The sequence below is a fragment of the Dasypus novemcinctus genome, chromosome 19, assembly GCF_030445035.2.
Source record: "Dasypus novemcinctus isolate mDasNov1 chromosome 19, mDasNov1.1.hap2, whole genome shotgun sequence".
Taxonomy (NCBI): Eukaryota; Metazoa; Chordata; class Mammalia; order Cingulata; family Dasypodidae; genus Dasypus; species Dasypus novemcinctus.
In genome coordinates, this window is record NC_080691.1 from 79,971,377 (window position 1) to 79,988,367 (window position 16,991).

At 55.4% G+C, this 16,991-nt stretch overlaps 1 protein-coding gene across 1 annotated transcript; it reads right to left on the reverse strand.

The window, feature by feature from the left end:
• Nucleotides 1–33: 33 nt before the first annotated feature.
• On the reverse strand, nt 34–16,430 carry LOC101440936 (long-chain-fatty-acid--CoA ligase ACSBG2). The gene is made up of 8 exons (XM_058281066.1): nt 15,698–16,430; nt 14,974–15,245; nt 10,998–11,086; nt 10,423–10,543; nt 2,272–2,352; nt 1,930–2,079; nt 1,668–1,844; nt 34–219 (listed from the first exon to the last, which is right to left on the reverse strand). Exons 1-8 carry the CDS (start codon nt 15,708–15,710, stop codon nt 34–36), a joined length of 1,089 nt encoding a protein of 362 aa, XP_058137049.1. The 5' UTR covers nt 15,711–16,430.
• Nucleotides 16,431–16,991: the final 561 nt, after the last annotated feature.

Sequence of the window (16,991 nt, forward strand, 5' to 3'; positions counted from 1 at the left end):
CCCCCCACCGAGGGGGCGGCCCGGGGCGCGGCCTCACCCCGACAGCTGCTTCTTGTTGGCCCTGAGCCCCATCCTCATGGCCCAGCGGTCGAAGCTGCGGCGCAGCGGCGTGCGGGCGAGCTGGGCCGTCTTCACGCGGTCCAGCAGGCGGTCCCAGACGCGCGGGACGCCCACGAAGGAGGTGGGCCGCACCTCGCGCAGCGTGTCCACGAGCGAGCCCTGCGGGCGGCACGGTGCGGCTGCGGCTCCCGCCCTGCAGGGGACGTTAGACCTGGGGGGGCCCGGGGGCGGCGATGCCAGCGGGGGGCCCGGGGACCGGCTGCTCCCAGCGCCCTTCCCAGGGGTCACCGCAGGAGCCCTGTCACTCGGCGTGGGGCGTCGGAGGTGCAGCCCCCGTCTGCGAACTTCAGTAGTTCCTGTCCATCCTCTCCCATTCCCAGGAATTCCCCGGGGTGAGGGGAGAGGAAGGAAGGGAAGGAGTGAGAGAGAGGAAAGGGGGGTGGGGGGAGAGAAGGAAGGGAAGGAGTGAGAGAAAATGGGGTGGGGGGGTGGGAGAGGAAGGGAAGGAGTGAGAGAGAGGAAAGGGGGTGGGGGGAGAGAAGGAAGGGAAGGAGTGAGAGGAAAGGGGGTGGGGGGTGGGAGAGGAGGGAAAGGGAGAGAGAGGAAGGAGGGGGCAGGGGGAAGGAGAGGAAGAGAGGAGGAGGAAAGAGACAGAGGGAGAGGGAGACAGAGGAAAGGAAGTGGGGGAGAGAGGAGGGCAGGGAGAGAAAAAGTGATGGAGGAAGGGGCCTGTGAGAGGGAGGGGAAGATGGAGAGACTAGGGAGGGATCAGAGGGATACACTTTGCTTCTGCCAACTATTGTCCAATCACCTACGTCGCCAGGACCGCTTCTCCAGCTGCCCCCAACCAACATACCACTGAGGAAGGACGGAGAATAAGACCCGCTGCCCAAAATACAAAACACACCAAGCACCCACGAGCCAGCCGTCCTTCAAGGCCAGCGGGCGTTAAAAATGTCTTCCACATTTTCAAACGGTTGGGTTAAAAAATTGCAAGAATATCCCGCAATGCATGAAAATGACCTGACATTCGTGTTTTCGGTCCCTGGGTCAAGTCCTGCCTCTTGCCAATGAGAAGCATGTGGAAACCACACTGGCCTCAGTTGTGCCTCTTGGCCCACGAAACCTAACCCATTTACTCAGGATGCCGCCTTGACCGGAAAAGTGTGCCACCCCCTGAGGGTCGTAAGAATCTGGAGAGATGCTCTCCTATCAGCGCACTCAAGCGGACACTGCTTTGCTCTTTCCTGGCCAGAGGGGGAAATGCACGTCGTCCTGTGTCCACAGGGCAGACGCCCCGGGGGGCTGACCGTGACCTCGTGGACTTTCAAACAGGCACCACCAAAGTTCTTGCACTTGAGACTTTTGTGGCCCCCGACAGTCTGGGGGTATGTGCACCCCACTCCCCACGGCCGGTGTGTGCCGCCTGCTTGGCTTCGCAGACAGGGAAACTGAGGCCCACAGACGGGGAGGCCATGGTGGCAGGGCCAGTTGGGGTCAAGGTCGAGGAGCTGGGATCTCGATGGAGCCTCCCTACCCAGGACGAGCCCTCGCCGGCCGCCACCCCAAGCCGGATGGCGCCGTCCGCCCCAGGTCGCACCGCTCACCTTCAGGGCGTCAGGCTGGGCGAAGTAGAGGGCGCCTGCCACCCAGATGGCGACCCACATGTCGAAGATCTGGACCCCGATGGAGCTGAGCGGCAGGTAGCTCACCAGGACCTCCTGCCTCCCGGGCGGGCAGTGGTAGGCCAGGCTCTGCACGGCGGCCGCGGTGGTCCAGGTGATCTGGAAGAGCCGCGGCCGTCGCCCGGGGCCGGGTGCCCCCCCCCCGAGGACTCCCCCCTCCCCCGACCGTGGGGGGGGCGCTCACGTTGTCGTGGCTGAGCATGATGGCCTTGGGGGGGCCCGAGGTGGACAGCCGGTACACCAAGGTGCAGCACTGGTTGGGCTTCTGGGAGTCGATGACCTGGTCCAGCTCCTCGTCCGACACGCCCCTGGCCAGGTCCAGGAACCCCTTCCACTGCGGGGAGGCCGGGGGGGGGGGCTCGTGGAGGTCAGGGGCAGACCCCCCCCTCACGCCCCGGCAGGCGCCCCCAGCACCCCCCTCAAGCAGCCTCGGCTCCGGGCTGGGGCCCCTCAGGGCCCTCCCAGCACCCAACCCAGGAACCCCCCACCCCCCCCCGCACCCCGCCTTCCCCGGGTGCGGACTAACAGAATACAGGTTCGGCTGCGTCACCTGCAGCTCCTCCTGGTACTGGACGATGCCCTTGAGGTGCTTCAAGGACCCCTGGATCTGTAAGACACCACCTCTGGGTCGGTGGGAACTCGTGGGGGCTCGCGGGGTCCCCGTTACCAGGCGTTCACTCCAGCTGGGGCAAGGGGCAGTTCCCCAGTTTCTTTCATCGTGGTGAAAGACGCTCAATACAAAATGTTACTGTTTTAACCATTTTATTTATTTATTTTTATTTTTTATTTTTTTAAAGATTTATTTTTATTTATTTAATTCCCCCCCCTCCCCTGGTTGTCTGTTCTCTGTGTCTGTTTGCTGCGTCTTGTTTCTTTGTCCGCTTCTGTTGTCGTCAGCGGCACGGGAAGTGTGGGCGGCGCCATTCCTTGGCAGGCTGCTCCCTCCTTCGCTCTGGGCAGCTCTCCTTATGGGTGCACTCCTTGCACGTGGGGCTCCCCTACGCGGGGGACACCCCTGTGTAGCAGGGCACTCCTTGCACACATCAGCACTGCGCATGGGCCAGCTCCACACGGGTCAAGGAGGCCCGGGGCTTGAACCGCGGACCTCCCGTGTGGTAGACGGACGCCCTAACCACTGGTCCAAAGTCCGTTTCCCCGTTCTAACCATTTTAAAAGATGTATGATTCAGTGGCATTTCGTATATTCCCAAAGTTGCGCAGCCATCTCCTCTAGCTAGGGCCAGAACCTTCCGCCATCAATCACTCCCCATCCCCCACCTCCAGCCCCCCGCAAACTCTAGCCTGCATTCTGTCCCCTTGGGTTTGCCTATTCTGGACATTTCACATCAATGGAATCACCGATACATGGCCTTTCATATCTGCCTTCTTACATCCAGCATGCGCGCAAGGCTCATCCATGTTTTAGCATGTACCGGAACATCATTCCTTTTTTTTTTAAAGATTTATTTTATTTATTTCTCTCTCTCCACCCCCTTGTTTGCCCTTGCTGTGCCTGTTTGTCTTCCTTGTTTCTTTAGGAGGCACCGGGAACAGAACTCAGGACCTCTGATGTGGGAGGGAGGCACCTAATCGCTCAGGCCACCTCTGTTCCCTGCTTTGTTGTGTCTCACATTATGTTTTTCCTCTTGTGTCTCTTTTTTTTGCATCATCTTATCGTACCACTTTGCACCAAGGAGGCACCAAGAACCTCTGCTCCCTGCTTTGTTGGGTCTGTCATTATGTTTTTCTTCTTGTGTTTCTTGTTGTCTCATCATGCCATGTCAGTTTGCCATGTCTGCCCATCAAGCCAGCTCACTGTCTTCTTTTAGGAGACACCAGGAACTGAACCACAGACCTCTGATGTGGTAGGTGGGAGCCCAATCGCTTGAGCTACATCTGCTTCCCAGAACGTCATTCCTTTTTATGATTGAGTCATGTTCCCTTTTATGTGGATGTGGCAGTTTGATATTATTTATGAATTCCAAAAAAAGAGATGTAGATTATGTTTGTAAACTAGTCTGTTCCTCTGGGTATGCTACCCTTTGATTGTATTAGAGTCAGCTGAGACACCGTTGATTAAATTATGTTGGGATTGGGACTTTGATATGACCACGTCATGAGGGCAACTCAGTGTTGAATCCCCACCCCCTTTGTGGGCTATACGGACAGATGCGCAATGTTGGAGACAGACAGAAGTAGATACACAGGAGAACACAGCAGAGGCAGGTACGAGAGAAAAGAGAGAGTGCGCCATAGACCTGGAAGAGGGCTTTAATCCTGCAGTCCTGGGGAGAGAGGAGCCGTTTGCCTGATAGCCAACAGCTGATCTCATGAAGAGACCAGAGCAGCTGAGCCTGGAGAGAAATGAGACCCCAACCCACTGCTGAGATCAGAAGGAGCTGGGCCCACAGAGTCTTAAGAGAGAGAGGAAGGCTGAACCCTCTAAGACACGCCCGCCATCTTGCTTCAACACATGGCAACAGACATTTGGTGAGAAATTACCTCTTGCGGTAACTTGAGCTGTAACTGTCAGCTTTTACCCCGAATAACCTTTATAAAAGCTGACAGATTTCTGGTACTTTGCATCAGCACCCCTTTGGCTGATATGCATTTTGATATACAGTAGATACCCATTTTGTTTCTCCTGTTCATCCACTGATTGACATTTGAGTGGTTTCCACTGTATCAACCGTAAATAATGCCGCAATGAACATTCCTGTACGAGTTTTTGTTTGAACACCTGTTTTCAATCCTCTTGGGTCCATGCCCAGAAGTGGAATTGCCAGGTCATACGGCAATTCTATGTTTGACTCAATCAAGGAGCCACCTAATTCTCTTTCATAGCGGCCACCCCATTTTATATTCCCACCAGCCACACGTAAGAGTTTCAACTTCTCCACGTCCTTGTCAACACTATCCATTTTTTGGGGGGAACCATCCTAGTGCGTGTGGTCACCCATTATGCTTTTGATTTGCATTTCCCTAATGGCTAATGATGTTGAGCATCTTTTCATGTACTTACAGGCCATTTGCCTATCTTCTTTGGAGAAATATTTAAGTCCTTTGCCCATTTTTAAATTGCGTTGCTCCTCTTTTTGTTTGTCTCCTAATTCTTTGAACTCGTTGCTCACATGCAGTTGGGGAGATTTCACATTAACATCCAGAGTTTTCTTGAAAAAAACTTTAAAAAAATGTTACAGATGCTTTGGTGACTTCCCGGGCCCTCTTGGCTGGTGCCAACAGCTGCTGCCCCCTCCCTGGGGTAGCCATGCTCTCTCCAAGGTGCCAGGATCCTCTTTTAGTGTAGACCATTCATTTGTCCACAACCCAAATATTTAGTGAGCACCTACTGCGTGCCAGGCCCTGCGCTAGGTGCTGAGGACACAGCGGTGACCAGAATGGACTATCCTCCCCACCCTCGTTTATGTCCTTTTGGGATATGAGGGCAACAGACAAGAAAGAAAGTGAACAGTCAAGTGTTATAATCTGATAGCATGTGATTGAGGGCTAAGGGGAGAAAGAAAAGAAGAATTAGGAGAACCTGGGTAGGGGGTGGGAGACTGCAATTTTATCTGGGGTGGTCTGGCAAATTTAAGCAAAAATCTGAGGGAGGAGAGGGAGTGAGCTATGGAGGTATCTGGGAGAAGGGCATCCAGGCAGAGGGCACAGACCGTGCAAAGTCCCTGAGGCAGCCCATGCTTGGTATGTGGAAGGGACAGTGAGGGAGCACATGTGGCTGGAGAAAAAGGAGCAAGGAGGCAGGTCCTGCTTTTACCCGGAGCGTGAGGGAACCCCAGAGGGCTATGAGCAGAGGAGAGGCATAGGGCTTAGGTTTTAAGAGGATCCCTCTGGCACCTCTAAGTGGCCAGGAGCAAAAACAAGAAGAGCAGCACGGGAGGCCATCTCCATGATGGTGGCTTGGACCAGGGTGGTAGCCGCGGAGATGGGCAGAAGCGGTCAGACACCGGACACACCTCAAAGGCAAGAACGTATTAGTTTCCTCTTGCTGCTAAAACAAATCACTGAACTCGGCAGCTTTAAAACACCACCGATTTATACAGTTTCCCTAGGTCAGAAGTCCGGCAGGCTTGGCTGGATCCCTGCTTAGTCTCTCATGAGGCCAAAACCAAAGTGTCCATGGGGCTGTGTTCCTGAGTGGAAAGTTTCTTGCTCATTCAAGCTGTCGGCAGAATTCAGCACCTCGTGGTCAAGGTCCCCATTTCCTGGCTGGCTGTCAAGGGGGTGCTTTTCTCAGCTTCTAGAGGCCATCCACGTTCTTTGGCCCATGGCCCCCTTCTTCCGTCTTTAAAGCCGGCGACATGGGTGGAGCCCTTCTCATACTCCGAAATCTCGCTGGCTTTCTGCCTCTTCTCTCCCACCTCCAGCTGGAGAAAGTTCTCTGCTTTTAAGGGCTGGTGTGATCAGACGAGATCCGATTACCCAACTCCTCCAGATAATCCAGGACAATCTCCCCATCTCAAGGTCCTTAACTGATCCCATCTGCAATGCCCCCTTTACCTTATAAACATATTCACAGGCTTACATGGGCATGGGCATGTTTCCAGGGGCATTTTTCTGCCCACCCTATAGAGCCAACAGAATTTCCTAATAGACTCAAGGAGGGTCAGAGAGGAGTCAGATGAATCCAGAGTTTGGGTGTGAGCACCTTAAAGAATAAAGCCAGACCACCCAGGATGGGGAACTGGAGGGAGACCAGGAGTTCAGTTTGAGACAGATGCTTGGCATCCGAGCGGAATTGTCAGGAAGGCTGCAGGTAGATGTGTGGGTAACGTCACCCTTGAGGAATCACCTGGGGATAAATACGGGGAATGAAGAGAAGGCACCTGCTCTTTCAACCCTGCACTTCGCCAACAATCAGGAGTCAAAGAAATAAGAACAAGAAAACGCACTGAGGAGGAGCGACCAGTGAGAGGACCCAGGGTTAACCCACCTGGCGCCAGAGTCCTGTAACCTTGTTCCCTCCATGGACATGATTTTTTAAAATTGGGTTTATTCAGGCATCATTTACATAGAGTAAAAGTCCACCCTTTGAGCTGTACAGTTGTTTGGATTTTGATAAATACACAGCCCTGCGATCACAGCCATAATCAAAATATAGAACATTTCAATCACTGCACAGAAGTTTCCTTGAGTTTCTTTGTAGTCAATTTCCTCCCCCCTCCACCCCTATCCCACCCTCACTCTTATCCTTTGGCAACCACTGATCAGATTTCTGCCCCACAGCTTTGCTTTCTTTAGTTTATATGGATGGACTCACACAGCCCGTGGCCTTTCTTCTGCGCAACACAATGCTTTGAGATCCAGCTCCATTTCTTTGCATCTATGAGGAGTTCGTTCCTTTCTATTGCTCTATGGTATGAACAGACCACCATTTGGGATGGATGGACTGCTGTTTGGTATGGGCAGACCAATATTTGATAAGATCGAACCACCATTTGATAAGAATGAAGCACCGTTCATTTCTCCCCCTTGTGGATGAACAGCTGGCTCCTGGCTGATAGACATTTGGTTTGCTTCCACTTTGGAACAATTACAGACAGAGCAACTTAAACATTCAGGCTCAGGTTTTGTGTATATAAATGTCATTTTGCTTTCTCAGGAGTGGGGCGGCCGGGTCACACAAAAGGTATCCATTTAGGGAAAACTACCAAACTCTTTTTCCAAAGTGGCTATGCCATTTTGCATTACCATGAGTGGCGGATGCATTCCAAATGTTCCATGTCCTCATCAGCACTTGGTATTATCTTTTTAAAAATTTTAGCCCTTCTCATGGATGGGTCAGGGGGCCCTGTCTCCACCTGCATATCTTGCGGTGGGTCCCATTACCACCCCCGTTTTACAAGGGGTTGTGGAGGTTGTGGGACAGGCAGGGACTGAGCCAGAGGCACAGCCTGGCTTCAGATCCATCCAGCACCAAAACTGCACCATCGTCACTTGGCTCCTTTGAGGACAGGGTTATTGGTGGCACAGGGTGCTGTGAGCCTTCTTCACTTCGGGCCCCACATTGGGCATCAGTTGCTGAGATCAGCTCAGTGATACGTTGGCTTGAAGAGAAGGCAACTCAGAACTTTACGAAATAGACACAAGAGAGGAGATAAAGATGGGACCAGGGAACTCACAGCTTCGGGAACTGAGAGCCTCGACCCTAGTTTCCACATCGTATTTATTGGAAACTACCGAGCAGCTGTTTGCTATCAGAACTGCAACATCATCTACAATAATAAGGAACAACTACAACATCTACAATAAGGAACAACTCTAACATCTACAATAAGGAATAGGTCAAAGTTCAAATACAATTTAAACTCTTTCCCACAAGAAGGGAAATGGGGTAGAAAAGACTCAAGCCTGGGAAGCAGATTTCGCCCAGTGGTTAGGGCGTCCGTCTACCACATGGGAGGTTCGCGGCCTCCTGACCCGTGTGGAGCTGGCCCATGCACAGTGCTGATTTGCAAGGAGTGCCGTGCCACGCAGGGGTGTCCCCCGCATAGGGGAGCCCCACGCACAAGGAGTGCACCCCGTAAGGAGAGCCGCCCAGCGCGAAAGAAAGTGCAGCCTGCCCAGGAATGGTGCCGCACACACGGAGAGCTGACACAGCAAGATGACGCAACAAAAAGAAACACAGATTCCCGTGCCGCTGACAACAACAGAAGTGGACAAAGAAGAAGACGCAGCAAAATGGACACAGAGAACAGACAACTGGGGCGGTGGGCGGGAAGGGAGAGAAATAATAAAATAAATATTAAAAAAAAAAGAAACTATGTAATCATTAAAAAAAAAAAGACTCAAGCCTGATGGGGCCAGACATCTCAGGAGTCACAAACCTCACCCCCCCACCCTCACCACCAGCTTGGTGACAGGGGTGGGGGATGAGCAAAGATCAATAAGAACAACAATCCCGCTAACTCAGCACTGCCCACAGGCCAGGCTTTGTCCAGGAGCCTTTCTGTTCCCATTCGCGTCATCCTCAGATCCAAACCCACGAGGGAGGTCCCACTGCCACGCCCACTTTGCAGGAGGGGAAACTGAGGCCCTGGGAAGCCGAGTGACTCGTGCAAGTTCACGGTCAGCGAGCAGCCCGCTCTCGGAGCCCTCTCAGATCAGCCCTGGACCGAGAAGATCTGGTGCCCCCCGTTCCCCAAAACGGGGACCTGCTGCCCCATCCCATTTACAGGAAATGTCGGGAATAGGCAAACCCACAGAGGCCGAAGCAGATTAGAGGTTGAAAGGGGCTGGGAATTCAGGGCATGGGGTGCGACTGCAAATCCTTTTGGGAGGATGAGAAAGTACTGGGACTGAACAGAGGCGATGGCTACATAGCACTGCGAATGCCATGAGTGCCACTAAATGGTACCTTGTAGAGTGGCTAAAATGATAAATTTTAGGTTTTGTATATTTTACCACAATTTAAAAAGATAGGTGGGGTTGGCGGGAGGGGCTGGGGCAGGCTCAGCTCTGCCTCTGATCGACTGTGTGACCTCCAGCAGGACACATCATCCCCCAGAGCCTCGGATGCTTCATCTGTAAAATGGGTTCAGTCGAGAGCCCCATAAGCCTCGTAAGCTCATTGCCAGAAGTCAGAGCCCTTGAAGGGGGGCCTTGGTAAACAGTAGGCGCTCAACGCAAGAGGGCTCCTATTGCTATCATGACCCCACAGTTATTACTGAAGCCGGCTCTTCATAAACAAGCTCGTCCTCCCTCATCTGGGGGACCTGGGGTTGACCTTCACCTTGGATTTGCTGCCGGGGAGATCCCAGGTCCCACCTTGCGGTGTTACGGGCTAAATCGTATCCTCCAAAAAGACACGCTCAAGTCCTACCCCCCAGGCCCGTGAATGTGAGCTCGCTTGTAAATAGGGAGCAGTTAAGGAGAGGCCAAACTGGAGGAGAGAGCGCGCGAGAGAACTAGAGAGAGCGCGCACGTGCCAGCCACGTGATGGAGGCAGAGACTGCGTTCTGCCGCCGCGAGTCAGAGAATGCCAAGGAAGGCAGAGCACGGCCCTGCTGACGCCTCGGTTTGGACTTCCAGCCAACAAGTCTACAATGCTTTGTGACAGCAGCCCTGGGAAACTAAGACAGCCCCCCCACCCATCCTGAGATGGCTCCCTCGTCTGTTTGCTCTTTTTTTTTTTGCTTATTGTCTGCTCATTTTCTTCTTTAGGAGGCACCGGGAACTAAACCCGGAACCTCCCGTGTGGGAGGCGGGTGCCCAACCACTTGAGAAACAGCTGCTCCCTGCTCATTTGTTTAGTTTTGGGGGTTTTTTTGCTCACTGCTCATTGTTTTTGCTCGATGTCTGCTCATTTCCCACTCGTCGTTTATGTGTCTTTTTTAGGAGGCACTGGGAGCCAACTCTAGGACCTCCTGTGTGGGAGGCAGGTGCCCAACTGCCTGAGTCACATCGGCTCCCCTAAGACAGTTTTGGTGGGTGGTTGAGCAGCCCAGGAGCCAACCCGGGGCCGGCTTCGTCTCCTTCAGGAACGACGACAAATGGTGGGTGTCTCCAAGTGGCCCTGGGGACCAGCCAGTCTGCGGGAAGGGCACGTCCACCTTCCCAGCTCAGGCGCGACAACGGGCTGGCACATACGTCCGCCCAGTGCACTAGGCAAAGCCCGTGCCTTTGCCCCAGCCGTGTCCCCCGCATGCCTGGCCACTGACCTGGATGATCTTCTGCAGCTGCCTGTCACCATCAACCACAAAGACATCCATCTCCGAGCTCTCGGCGATGACTTGGCAGATTTTTGGAGAGCTGGTGGGCAAGATGCCGACAGAGAATCCCCTGGAAGCAGAACCCGGGACGTGAGTGCATCTGGCAACTGTGGGGCCCAAAGGGGAGGGGAGGTGGGGAACGGACTGTCTCACACCCCCAACGTGCCCTGGGGTGCTGTGATGGAGGGACGGCTTGGGCCCCGCCCTTGAGGCATTCCCCAATGGTGGGGGTGGGTGGAAGGAGAGGGCTCAGGGCTGGGGAGACCTGAGGGGTTGGGACGGCTTCCTGGAGGAGGGGATGTGGGAGCTGGGCTTCACAGGATGAATAGGAGTTTGCCAGGTACAGAAGGACAGGATGGGTGGCCAGGCAGTTGGCGTTGACCAACCCCACTGAGCTCAGATTAAACTGGGGTGGGAAAGCTCCCTGGAGCCAGGGTCTGCTCCCCATCCTGGGGGCTCTCCTGGCAGACAGCCTCCTGGACTCAGGAGGGGGCTGCTGCCCGGGAAAGGGCGGGTGCTCCTACCCTGCCAAGATGGCGCCAATGCTGGCGATGACCCACTCCTCCGCGTTGGAGCCCAAGACGCCCACGCCGTGGAAGCGCTCCAGGCCCAGCTGGGGGAGGGAGACCCTCATGAGGGACGTGGCGCTCGGCCGCGGCCTGTCCTCAACCTGCCCACACGCCTCTGGCTGAGGAGCTTGGGCCCCCTCTTGTCCTTTGATAAATTAGCCCATCTCCCTGAACTGCAAGTGAACGTGTGTTTGTCTACACCAGGGGTTCCCAATTTTTCTATTCCCCCCAGGGACACTGGGCAGGATCGGGAGGCGTTTTTGCCGGTGGGGGCTGTGCTCCTGGCACCGAGTGGGTGGGTGTCATTCAACACCCTTCAATGCACAGGGTGGCCCCCACCGCGGAGAGTGACCCTGCCTTGTACGTCAGCAAGCCTGAGGCTGAGAAACGCTGAGAAGAGGCAAATAAGCAAAATGTCCTCCCGACCTCTTTATGCATCAACATTCTTTTTATGTTATAAAATCGGGCCAAAAGGATGCTTCGGTTGTCACAACCTGCCTTTTTCACAAAATCGTTCATCCTGATATCTTTTCCAGCCTTGAGATATTTTTCTAGGCTATCCAATCCAACACCTGTATAGCATTTTGTAGCGTACAGCTATCATTGGACATGCCTCCTTGTTGGTTGGTATTTAGGTGAGTTCCATTTTTTGCTCCCTTATTAAATAAAATGTTGGGGTGGGAGGTGGCTGTGGCTCAGTGGTTGAGTGCCTGCTTCTCATGTACGAGGTCCTGGGTTCAATCCCTGGTACCTCATAAAAAAAAAAAGTTGGGGTGAACAGCCTCGTAGCCAAAGCTCTGCTTATCCACATGCTTGTTTCAGCGGCTGCGTTGACTTGACAATTCAAGATGGCGCGCCTCTCGACTCCACCCACTGGTTCTCACAGAACCAGCCCATGGCTCTTGCTCCCCCATCCAGCAAAACACTCCCACGGAGGCAGTGCGCGTTCTGTACTGCTCGCTCTGTCCTAACCCCACTCCGGTCAGCTGTTCCCTCCCCCTGGCAGTGTGGTATCATTGTTCATGAATTCCAAAAATAGACATCGGATTTGTGTTTGTAAACTGATCTGCTCCTCTGGGCATATTAGATTGTATTAAACTCAGAGGTTTCACTTTTACTTTATTAAATCAAGATCAGGGCTTTTATTTGACTACGTCATGAGGGCCACTCGGTTTGAGTTCCCGCCTACAGTCACGGATGCTCAATCAAAGACAGGGAAGTAAGCACACAGAGGAGAACACAGAGAGTTGAGTTTTTGATACTGGAGCCCCGGGAAGAGAGCCAAACACTTCGCCTGATAGTTTACAGCCGGCCTTGTGGAGCGAGCAGAGCGGCTGAGCCCAGAGAGAGAGGAGCCCTGGGAAGAGAGACGAGCTCTGCGCCAGCCCACAGCTGAGATCGGAAAAAGCTGGAACCACGGAGCCTTAAGAGCTCAGCTTAAGACTGAGCCCTCGCAGACGTCGCCCGCCATCTTGCTTCAACATGCAGCCGGTGACTTTGGGGGAGAAAGCACCTCTTCTGGTACCTCGAGTTGGACTCTTTAGGGCCTGATGACTGTCAGCTTCTACCCCGAATAAAGACCCTTTGGAAAAGCCCGCAGAGTTCTGGTACTTTGCATCAGCACCCCTTTGGCTAACACACTCTCCCTGCCCCACACCAGCGAAACGACATCCAGGTGTCCCCAGATCTCTGTGTCCCTGAGTCCACGGGCTCTAGAACCCACTCTCTCTCCGGTTTCCCTCCTTCTCGCCTGGCTTCTCTCCTCAGTCGCCTCCTGACCACCCCCTCTCCTCTCTCTGAGTTTTTAACATCCCCGCGTGCCAGGCAGTGCCTCCTCCATCCTCCACGCCCCTCCAGACTCGTGGGTACAACCGTCCACTCGTCACCTCGTCTAACCAACATCTCAGGCCCAGCATGGCCCACACCTTCCTCTCCTCCAACCTGACCCCCCAGCGGCTTCGGTTCAACAGCAGCAAAATCCTTCCGATGGTACTGACACCTGTTATTCTCTCAGGTACCCCATCTGTCAGGAAATGTCGTGGCCTCTGACTCCTCCCCAGTCCGGATTTTCCACCCACAATTTCTTCCCGCCACAGCAGCCGGGGGACGCCCGTGAGCCCCCGAATTAGGGTCCGTCCTTCCTCTGCCCGCATTCTCCCCGCCGCCCCCGGGCTCTGCACAACCCGCCCTGCCCTCCCGTCACCTCCCCGTCACTCCCTCTGTTCCAGCCACAGGGGCCTTGCTGTTCCCCCAACACGTGAGGGATGGGCCGACCTCAGGACGTTTGCACGGGCCGGTCCCTCTGCCCAGAACACTCTCTTCCCAGATGTCGCACGGCTCCTCCCTCGCCTCCCTTAAGTCTTGGTCGCAATATCACCTTCTCTCAGCAGGGCTGTCCTTGGCCCCTGCATCTAAACTTGCAACCCGCTCCCTGCCTTGGTTAAGGCACCTGAGGTCTCTTCTGTTTTTCTAAGCTGAAAAAAGAAGGGCATTCATTGATTCAACACACATCCAAGGGGCCGGGGCTGTTTAGAGCCTGGTGAAAAGCCTCATGGCTCTGACGGAGCTGCTCAAGGGAACCACTCGACTCTGACACCAGGTGGCCAGGAGAGCTGCAGAGAAACCTTTAAAAGATGCCGCAGTGGAGGGTGGGAGTGGGGCGGCAGGTACGGGACACGCACACAGACACACAGGGCGAGAGACGGCTGTCGTTTTTTTTCATCCTGCCACGTAACAGAAAGGAGAAGGCTTGAGCGGCTGGGGTCCCAGGGAGAGACAAGACATTCACCTGAGAATTTGCAACTGATGTTGGGCAGAGAGTGGGACAGCTGAGACGGATCAAGGAGGCCGGGAAAGAAACAAGCCCTGTGCCAGGGGAGAGGGCTGCAGGCTCACTCAAGAGGCCGGGCCCAAGGCGCTCAAGAAGAAGAGAGGGACTTGGATTTGGCTTGAATGATAGAGCGTCCGCCTACCACATGGGAGGTCCGGGGTTCAAACCCCGGGCCTCCTGACCCATGTGGAGCTGGCCCATGCGCAGTGCTGATGCGCGCAAGGAGTGCCCTGCCATGCAGGGGTGTCCCCCGCGTAGGGGAGCCCCATGTGCAAGGAGCGTGCCCCATAAGGAGAGCCGCCCAGCGTGAAAAAAAAAGTGCAGCCTGCCCAGGAGTGGCGCCGCCCACCCGGAGAGCTGACACAGCAAGATGACGCAACGAAAAGGAGATATAGTTTCCCACTGCCAAAGGGTAGTGCAAGCGGACACAGAACACACAGCAAATGGACACAGAGCAGACAACAGTGGGGAGGGGGATAAATAAATAAAATAAATCTTTAACCAAAAAAAAAAAAAAGGGAGAAGAGCAAGCACGGAGGGGAAGGAGAGACCCCGCAGGGCTGGCCCGCCGTCTTGCTTCGCCACGTGGCGGCTGGCTTTGGTGAGAAGCCACCTCTTATGACACCTCGAGTCAGACTCTTCACAGCCTCGGAACTGTAAGCTTTTACCCCAGACAAATCCCCTTTCCACAAGCCAGCAGATTCCTGGCACTCTGCATCGGCACCCTTTGGCTAACGGATACAGCGTCCCCAACGGATATGACTGGCGTCCGTCGAAGGACAGGGAGATTTGGAGACACGAAGACACACGCAAAGGGGCGACGTCCGGGTGACGACGGGGGAGGCCGAGACCCCCAAGCCAAGGACGCCGAGCGTGGCCAGGAGACCCCGGAGGCTGGGAGGGTCCGGGAAGGAGGGTCCCCTGGAGATTTTGGAGGGCGCGCGGCCCTACCGCCGCCTGGACTTGGAGCATCTCGCCTCCAGAACAGAGGGACAGGAGTCCTGGTCATTGGCGGCGCTTGGTCACGGCGGCCCCGGGAAACCACGCCTGCCCTGGAGCAGGGGCCGGGGCGGGTGGGGGGCCGCGGGGCGGGGGGCGCACCTTGAGGAAGGCCTTGGCCGCCCGCCGGCACTCCTCGTAGTACTCGATGTAGGTGAGCATGTGCCAGCCGCCCCGCTGCTTGGAGCCGAGCGCGATGCAGTGGGCATACTTGGTGGTGGTGTCCACGACCAGGTCGTGCACGGTGAGGGGCGCCTCGTTGGCGAACGACTCCTTCTCCAGCCGCAGCTGCACCTTGCCGTCCCGCTGCGACGTCCAGAGGTCGTTGCTTGGGGGCGCGGGCGAGAAGCTTCTAGGGCTGGGCAGCCGGAGCCCTGGAGAAGGAGAGACAGAGAGGAAAGGGGGCCGAGGAGGACAGGGGGCACAGGTGGTGGTGGTGGCGAATGGGGAGAAGCGGGGGCCGCAGGTGGGCAGAGGAAACGGAGCAGGGTGCGAGGTTAGAGAGCGGGGCGCCGCGCTAGAGAGGGGTGGACCTGGGCCTGCTGAGGGAGAGAGGCAGGGAGACGCGGAAGGACATAGGGACAGGGGACAGGTAGACCAAGTGCAAAGGGAATCCCGCAGCCAGCTCGGTGACAAACCCACCACCCCTCCCGGGGACACCCTGAGATCCAATCCCCCCCAGGCCCCCAGGCTGAACCCCAACAGAGGGCAGCGCCTCCCGGGGTCCAAAGGACCCTTGGCCGTGTCAGGAGGGCTGGGCCCCCACACTGTAACTGGCCTCTCTGGGGACCCCACCAGCCACCCCAGAGCCCCAGGAGCCCCTCACCTCTGCCTTGCATGTCGGGATGGTGAGATCTTCCCTCAGGTGGGCTCAGCAGCGTCCCGGGCCCCTTCGCCTCCGTCCCCACGGCCGGGAGGCCACAGAGTCTGCAGGGGCCGGGGAGACGTTGGCGCAAACGCAGTCACCGTCGGGTAGAGGGCGCAGCGGGGTACCACCTCGCCAGGGAAGTCTTCTCTGAATGATGGGTGGGAGCTGACTGAGCCAAGAAGGGAGGGAAAAGCTTTGAGAAGAGAGGGCAGCGCATGGAAGGACCGATTAGGCTGCGGTGGGAGGAAAAGGGGGTGCGCATGGGAGGGAATAAAACATGGCCAGAGCACACGGGCTCTTGCAGGCTGTGTTAGCAGAAGAATGATTTTCTGGTATCTTCTATGTCCACCCCCCCACCTAAAGGGCATGTTTGGGCAGAACCGAAATATCTGGACCCCCCCAACCCTGCCTTCCAACCACAACCTCTCTCGGTGGTTGGCGAGACCCACTCCTGCCTCCACTTTCCTTTGATCTGCCTTGTAAAGCAGTTCTCTGCTCCGGCCACAAGGGAATAGCAGTCTCCAGGCTGAGCACCTAGAACGTTCCAGTCCTCGCCGGCCCTTGTGACATCACTGCGGACTCCACAGCCCAGAGGTCCCTTGTGGAGGCCAGTCTTGGGGTGGAGAAGGAGTCCACCACCCAAGAAGGTGCTTCCCCATTCTGTTCCCCAGCCAGTGGTTTGCAAGGTGACAGTTCCCGCAGGAGTCTTGGGTTCAAGGCTGGCAGTGAGAGGGTGCCAAGTTGTTCTGCTCGACATTCTTGGCTTTGAGAAAGAGTTCACCAAAAAACATTTGAAAAAGAGCATCGAGATCGATTTGGTGAACGGGGAAGGTGGGACACCATAGGGGGCCAAGGAGAGTGTGTCTAAAAGGAGGGTGAGGACAGCAGGTGCTTGGGCTCCTGGAAGGTCAAGCTAGAGAAAGACTTTGAGCTGCTTCTCTCTGTATGTGTGCATGGGGTATGCGTGCATGAATTATTTTGCCCACCAGGCATGGTCTATAAAAGAACAGCCTCCGAGATGTGTGTGCTGCTGTATTTTCAAATATCTGTATATGCGGTTGTCTTAGTTTGCTGCAGTTGCTGTGACAAATACTGCACAATAGGCTGGCTTAAACAACAGGAAATCACTGGTGGTTTGAGGTTAGGAGAAGTCCAGAATCAAGACATGTCAAGGCTTGTTCTCTCCTGGTGCTGGCTGCTGGTAATCCTTGGGGTTCCTGTCCTTGTATTTCTGCCACCAGGCACATGGTGA

Coding starts and splice junctions, on each gene's coding strand:
- LOC101440936 (XM_058281066.1), bottom strand. Junction 11,087..14,973: donor CGGCCAAGGCCTTCCTCAAG/GTGCGCCCCCCG, acceptor TCCCTCCCCCAG/CTGGGCCTGGAGCGCTTCCA. Junction 220..1,667: donor CCCAGCCTGACGCCCTGAAG/GTGAGCGGTGCG, acceptor TGCCGCCCGCAG/GGCTCGCTCGTGGACACGCT.